Consider the following 7907-nt stretch of genomic DNA (forward strand, 5'->3'; position numbering starts at 1 on the left):
ACTGACAACAGGCCCTGAAATTCTGTTTATGTCTCGTCTCCCCTGGAGTCTGGGGGAGGTGCAGACCTGGCCAGGAGAGGTGGGAGGGCATCTGCGCTCTAAGCCGCTGCTCACCCTACATTCTCACTGACTTCATCCCAGTAGGAGCCCACACACCTAGGATGCTGGGCCAGGAGCCTGTAAGGCGCCAACCCAGAGCAGCGGTTCTCACCCCTGAGCCTATCAGAATCACCTGGAGGGCTGATTAAAACACACAGATTGCTGGCCGGTCTGGAGTGGGGCCTGAGAATTTGCATTGCGAACCAGCTCCCAGTCCTTGCTGCTCTGGGACTCTGAAAACCACTGAACTGGATGTAAGGAATGAGAAGACCTGGATTCCACTGTGGTTCTGACAATATTTAGCTCTATAGCCTCACACAAATCACTCAGCCACCTCAGTTTCTCCTATCTGTTAGACCCATCTCAGGATTCATGTGAAGAACACACAGCTAAAAGATGTGAAAGTCCTATGTTAGTACTAAAAATGCTCTGAACAAAATATAAGAGAGTATGAGATGTAGATGAAATAGATGGGGGAGGTGGGGCGTGGATTAGGTCAGAATAGAGGAAGGAGTTTGCCTGCCATGGAGAAGAAATGTTGCAAGAAATCAAAGGTTTGCTCTGCCTGCTGCCGTTACCAGGTTCTGTAACTGGGAGCAGTAACCTCAGCACACGCAGACTCTCTGCACTGCTGGTTTCTTGACCTGGAACTCTCCTCACAGTTATTTTCATGGCGGCCTTCTCTTCAGTCGGGTCTGCTCAAATACCATCCCCGCCCCCGCCACCACCCTGGGAAGGCCTCGTTGACCATCTCATTTAAAACTGCCCCCATTGCACGCCCCCCAGTCCCTCCTAAACTCCTGATCCTGCTAGATTTTTCTCATAGCCCCCATCTCAACTTAGAAATGCATGGTATCCTTTGCTTCCTTGATTACTGCCTGTCGCCCCACTGGATGTAAGCTCCTGGAGTCAAGGGCTTGCCAGTACTGTTCACACTGTATTCTAGTACTTAAAATGTCCCTAAATATTTAATGAATACAAGAAGAAACCCCAGTTTCCTCAACTAGAAGAGGAGGTTGAGCCACGTGATCTCTAAGGTTCCCTACAGTCCTAAAAATCTGAGATGTTGTAGTGTTGCCAAGATTTGTACCTCAGAATCCTATAAGGGGTATGTTGATCATCTCAAGTGACCCCCAGATATTTTTCTGAATATGTGGCATGAATCATGGGTTCTGAATGTGAAAGCAAGAAGGAAAAAAAGCCAAGGTGTTTCTTGCCTTTCTGGGGTTCGTGCTCACCCTTCCCCTCTAGGGACCACTGACCGAGGACATACACCTACCTGCTCTGGTCGGACCTGGGAGTTGACCAGAAGGTGGACAACTGAGTCAGACAGGCCAATGTTTTTCATGAGAAATAGTGTCAGTGTTTCTTCATCTTTTAGGACATCCAGGATTCGTATTCCTTTTCCTACATATGAATGAGAAAAAAATCAGGGTACTGAAGGGGAGGTAGGTCAAAAAGAGACGACATCTAAGATTGATCGGAAACATTTCTAACTTGATTCTCAGAGGAAGGTTCTGTTCTTGGGTTCCCTGGGCATGCCTGGAGGTCAGGGGTCCTGCCAGTAGGCTGTCACCAATACAGTCACATTTACTGCTGAAGCAGTTGAGCAAAATTTAATGAGAAGGCACAGGAGGTGGGAAAAGTTAGCTCAGGGTCAGGGGTGAGATTGTCAGATGTTTTGTAGGATTGGTCAAGGACAGTGGCTTTCGGCGTGATGGGGGTAAGGAGCTGGAGCAGGGAAATTTTGTCCCCCTGGGAATATTTGGCAATGGCTGGAGATAGTTTTGGTTGTCACACCTGGGGAGATGTTAGTGAGTAGAGAACAGGGATGCTGCTAAACATCCCACAGTGCACAGGACCAACCCTTTCCCTCCAAAACAAAGAACTGTCTGGTCCAAAATGCCAATAGTGCTAAGACTGAGAATTGCTGGGATTGGAAGAGACACGTAGTCTGTCCACACTGCAGTTGTCATGGGGTAGAGGATCTTTCTTGGCATTTCTGTCATCTCAGTTAAGGCTCTAAGCTCAGGGTATTGACATGGACAAAGAGAGATGGGGCTGTTTTGGACAAGAAGATGTTCAAGTGGGAAAGGGGATGGCCTATTGCTGGGCTTGCAATTTTATGCCCCAATCATCCCAGCCATGCTCTCTCCAGCTCCACTCAAAACCTGCGAGAAGCAGAAACTTCCTCATGGAGAGGCACAAAGGACCGCTCACAGTTCAGGTCATTGTAGGGCAGGTGATTGAACCTCTTTGTGTAAACACTTACCACATCTTCCTCTTAGGGTTGTCGTGGGGGTGACAAGGGACAAGGAATGCAAAGTGCTCAGCTGTCAGGCCTGAAAATAGTGAACGCTCAAAAAATACTCGTTCTGACTGCATTCATATTATTCTGACCCCTCCCAGGGGAGTCACACCCAGGGGCCCACTTCCTCTGCCTGCTTCCAGGTCCAACACTGTTACAGTTCATGAGGAGCTGGCCAGAGAAGAAGATTGCAGGCCCAGATATTTATGAAATCATTTCAACATTAAGAGAAAACATTTGGGTTGCATGAAAATGCCCATGTCTACATCCCAACTTCTCTGGGAGCCTGTTTGACTGCTTATCACTTGGCTCTTCTTTAAATGTAATCATCAAATCCCTCTGCAACTTCCAGGTCCTAACGCCACAGAGCCCTTCCCCTCCCTTCCCAAATTCTTCCCTCATGAGGCAGGCAAGAGGCCCAGGCCCTGAGTGCTTCCCAGCCTTCTGCTCCATTTTTTGAGGCTGTGACTCTCACGGCACTGTGCCTTGTCCAGACTAATGTTGCTGTTGCTTTCCTCTTGAAAGGGGATGCGTCAATCACAGGCTAGAACAGGGTGACTGTCCTGAGGTGTCACCGCACTGCCGCCTCTCTCTCCAGGATGGGTGCCCTTTAGAGTTGTGCCACCAGGTAGCCCAGTGTCACTATCCTTTGCACAGGAAAAGCCCAGAGGCTTTAGGGGAATCTGACCCACGAGTGAGCCCAAGGAAGGAGGTGGGTTCTGAAAGGGACTGCTCTAATCGATTCTTGCCTTCCCTCCTTTTCAATACTGTAAGTCTGTCATCTTCCAAATTCAGCCCCTGTTTCCTCTCTTCCTTTGTCTGGGGCACCAGCTCAATTGTTCTCCCAATCATTTCTTTATATACGGCATTATATTATATACTCTGGCCTCCAGCATCACCTCCCCTCCCCCACCACACACAATCTCTTGTGAGTAGGGGGTTATGGATTCCATTTTTATTAATATCCCTCTTCATACCTAGCAATGCCGGACACAAAGATATAAGCCTTTGAAGTCTCCTCTCTCTGACACCCAGCATTAGAGCCTGACATGGAATCAGGGCCTCCATAAATGGATTGGCAAGAGGCACACAATAAATACCTGTTGTTTTGAGTTAAGAATAAGGAAGCTATTTGACTGTTTATCTCTTTGTTATTCTTTAACTCACTTACCTGACCTTACATAAAAATACTTTGCTGGGGAAAGGGACGAATTGAGGGAGACAGGAAGTGGTTTTGCCCTGGCGTTGCACAGTGTCCTGCCCAGGTGACTGGGCTGCTGCGGCCCATAGGGAGGAGCGGGTAGGAGCTGGGAGTGTGGGGGCCACCCTGTAGAGAGAGTGTGGGGCCCAAAATGTAAGAAGTGGCCGATACCAGACAGAGGCTTCACTAGACTCTCGAGGGAGAAATGTGAGCTGGGGGCCTGAGGAAAGAAAAATAAATTTAGTTTAAAATGTGGTTCTTCTTGTTCTCTTCCCCTGGGAAGATTAGAGCCTGGGGGAGGGGGCTGCTGAGGCCCACGGAGCTGAGGGGAGCTAAGGTGGGAGGGAAGCCAGGAGAATGCATGAGGCTCCTGGGAAGAAGATGTTTAAAGATGATTGAGAGACCTGCAGAGCTTGCTCGGGGGCGAGAGGGGAGGGGGCTTCATGTCTGTCTTTTACCATTAATCCTCCCCTGTTGAGAATGCTGTACTACAGGTTTGCTAGAAAGGAAAATGCTGCATGGTCAACCATCAGCATACTTTCCCAGGTGACTGGGGAACTGATGGGCAAAAGCACACACCAGCGACAGCCGCCCACCTCACTTTCAAAGACTCAACCCTCCACTGCGACTTTGGGCTGAGGATTCAATGTTCGCAGCAAGTCATGTCCACAGCAAGCCATGTCCGCAGCAAGCAATGTCCCTGGGTGACTCTGGGACCGACTTTGAAATAGTCTGCAGTGCTGACTGTGGATTTCAGTCCCCAGCCTGGAATTCCTTCAGAGACTGTGTGCCACATTTTACTTGGGGACGGGCCCCTGTTCCTTCTGATGGCCAGTTTAGGTCATGGGTTCTGCACAGTCTCAGTTCCCAGCCCCAAATTCCTTTGGGAGCTTTGGCTGGCCTTCCCTGACCTGGTCTCCCCAGACCCCCAAAGCTGCTGTCATTGAAGGATTTTCCCTCACAGCCCGAGGGCCTGCAAATGGAACCACCTGTGCACCAATTCACAACTCATCCTGCTGTGGAGTTAGAAAGTAGTGATTTTGGTTCTCACATGCACACTGTAAAAACCACAGAGAAACTGTGATTTGAAACGACTTCCTGATACTTCCTCCCAGCTAGACTCATCTGATGACTGAACACCGAAACGAAAAGTCTGCGGGGTGAGCAGGGTAGGCAGTCACTCTAGGGCCTGGACGGCCTTGTTCTCTTCTGCTGTTCAACCTTAGAAAAAATGCTTTCTGGTTGGTGTCCCCCACCTTTTTTTTTCCCTTACGATTAAAATGCTAATTGTGCTCATCCTTTAGTCAAGCTCCAGCTGAGTAAACTCTTCTACCCAAAGCAGCAAAGAACACAATGTTCGTAATTCGGTTTTACTACATCAAGTATACACTTTTCTATTTTTGAAACAGTTTGAATGTAACGAAGTAATCTTACTGTCCCATCGGAACATACTCCTGTCCTGGAGCACCGTGGGGAGAGAGGGCAGAGGGTGGCCGCTGGGAGGGGATCGGAATGTCCCCTCCTTGACCGCCCTGAGCTCCGGAAGCTCCACCGGCTCTCCCCTCCACTCAGCGCGGTCATCTTCACTCAGTCCTTCCACTTCTGCCTGGGAGAGGGCAGGCACGCAGTCCGTCCCTAGGGACCAGGGCAGCACCTGGCTCACTAGACACTCGCCAAACATCTGCTGGATGTTGACTAAGCTGTCCAGGTGAGGCTCCCTGGGCGGATTTGTACCATTCTCCCACTTTTCTTGTTGGGAACCCTAAGTAGGAGCTGCTCTATTCAGCCCCTTCGGTTCCCTTGGTAGACCCCTTCCTCATCCCTGTCATGGCTGAGAGTCACTGCCTCCCCCCGCCCCCATCCCTATCCTTGGAGCAGAAGGGTCCCAGATCCAATTGGCTTCCTTAATAGACTGTGAACCCCACTCCCTGAATAATCTTCCCCACCCCAGCAGCCTCTTCTCCAACCCTAGACTGCAGTGACCCCTGAGTTCCTGGCAGGCCTTGCTTCCTCTCGGCTATTCATTTGCCCTTCCCAGGGATGGGTTCCAGCTGGTGTCCAGGTTTCTGCCATGTCCAGTCCCTCCGGCCACTTACAGAGGACCTTACTGCGGATACAACCGCAAAACATCTACTTGTGCTTTAAGAAGAGATTTCAGAGTGGTTACTGGGGTTGGATGTTTTTGTTTCTTGTTTTTCCCCTGGGGAGGAGAGACACAGGAGAGTGGGTACCCCAACCCTTCCTCCTCACTGTTCCTGACTCCAACGGCTCTCCTACCTGCACGACCTCAATGTTCTTGTGACCCATCCAGCCTGGTCTCTCATTTCCTTCACCTCCTCATCAACTAAACCCTTACCTCTGCTCCACTTCAACCACCATGGCCACACTTTGGGGCTTGCTCTCACCCCTCCTGTCTGCCTTTAAAATCTTGAATTCACTGTACTTCACTTTCTGACTACATCCATTAATCTGTCCATCTTGCTCATTTTCTTAGAGACCCTGCTCATTTTCTCAGTCCTTAGACAGGCAGAGTCATGGAACCCCCAAAACCTCTATTTCCTTGCCCCTCTGTTTTCCCCTGGACAATTTTAATACTCCTGGCTTCTTGTCCGTCCTTCTGCATCCTGGATCTGACATGTGTAGTCCAATCACTGACCTCGACCCCCTCGCCTCCTGGATTTTAGTGGCACCCCCTACATGTCCCCAGCCCCACATCCTCCCACTCTGCACATGCTCTGCCTCAGGCCTAGGATGCCGAATATTACTGGAAGAGATCAGAGGATCTTATGTATTTATGTCATGATAAACATACTCTCATTGATCTCTCTGAGCCCTTAATGCCACTTGGCATTGCTTGTGCATGTTCCTGTTTACCTCGCTCTCTGGGACTCTGTGAAAGCTGACCCACACCTTCACCTTACTCTGCAAACTCCTCTTTCCTGCTTCCAACACTTAACCTAGCTTCATACTTCCCAGAGCACAAGCTCTCCTGGCACGTTCCTTTCTGTCCCTGGACTCACCTATGATAAGACCCCGCCTGTCCTCCTTCCCAACTTCCTAACTTCCAGGCTGGCAGGAAGAGGAGTCCTCACCCAAGTGACCCTCATGCCACCTCTACATCCCACCCCTTCCTGCCTCCTTCAGTATCTTTTTTCAGCAAATATCTTCACTCTTTCCTGTGTCTTCAGTCTCTCTGATATATGGCGCAAGTGAGAGGCAAGTGAAAACTAAGAACACTGAAGCCCCCCTTACCTGCAATTCTCTTAGGGTGAGTCCGGAGGGTGTCCATGAGTTGAGACAAGGTGCGGAGCTCTGTCCAAACATGGCCAAGGTGCTGGCTCTCTGGTGCATTCATGAGGAGTTCCTGAAAATCTCGATATACTCTTGCCAAGCTGGAAGAAAGATGACACCTCATCAATAAAGACAGAGCTGTCGTTTTCATAATAATAATACCACCTCGTGAGACTTTTTAAGATACCACCTACGTGACCTAGTTACCACATTATGTATATTTACAATACAGCCAAGGCTAAAGGAGAAAGATTTTTATTTCCTTGTACATATAAAATAACAGACAAGAGTAGTAAGCAATTTGTTCAGTATTCCAACTTTGGCAGGGCCAAGTCACCTCTCATCCCCATTCTCTATGCTTTGTCAGAGAAAACTTAAACAGGATAGTATTAGTTGATATTACTGGAAGTTCTTCCCAGCCATCGCCCACTTCACTGAGACCTGCCCTTCCAGATGTTCACAGGGGTAGGTTCTGATGGTCATGCTTAATCCACAAGTTCCTCCTTGCACTTGTGCACACACACATCTCTGCCAAAAAGAATGAAGCCAGGCCAACAAGATATGTTCCCAGGGATTTAAATGATAGTCAAGGATGCTCTTCCGATTGTCCAAGCCAAGGTGCTGCGAACTAGGCAACCAGCACCACACTGGACATTGAGAAGCAAGGAAATTGCTCCATGGAGAGAGGCAAATGAAGTGGGTGTCCAGAGAGAGGCAGAGAGGATGGACCTTCAGGCCAAGAAGGCAGAGAACAGCTCCTGACAGCTCTCGTTTTCGTCCAGCCGCCACTCCTCCTTCCCCTGAGATCTGCCTTGACGCCCTTGGCTTTGTGAGGTCTACTTTCCAAATCAGACATTTCCCTGTGGGGCTGAAGCTTATTTAAAAGGGTTTCTGTGCCTTGCAAGCAAAAACTCCTTGAATAAGCCAATATTTCATTTGTAATGTGTGTGTGTGAAATGTGAAACCCAGATTTTTTGGTTCAAATGCTGAGTACAACTGGAGTCTGAA

General features: G+C 49.2%; 1 protein-coding gene across 1 annotated transcript in view; it reads right to left on the minus strand.

Moving 5' to 3' along the window:
- ABCA4 (ATP binding cassette subfamily A member 4) overlaps positions 1–7907 on the minus strand; it is a 123124-nt gene that overhangs the window by 104994 nt on the left and 10223 nt on the right. The window contains exons 4-5 of the mRNA XM_023528133.1: positions 6861–7000; positions 1379–1506 (exon numbers count right to left, since the gene is read on the minus strand). Of these exons, the coding sequence (XP_023383901.1) occupies positions 1379–1506; positions 6861–7000 (268 nt within the window). The remainder of the gene's footprint in view (positions 1–1378; positions 1507–6860; positions 7001–7907) is intronic.

The sequence above is a fragment of the Pteropus vampyrus genome, unplaced genomic scaffold, assembly GCF_000151845.1.
Source record: "Pteropus vampyrus isolate Shadow unplaced genomic scaffold, Pvam_2.0 Scaffold22, whole genome shotgun sequence".
NCBI lineage: Eukaryota > Metazoa > Chordata > Mammalia > Chiroptera > Pteropodidae > Pteropus > Pteropus vampyrus.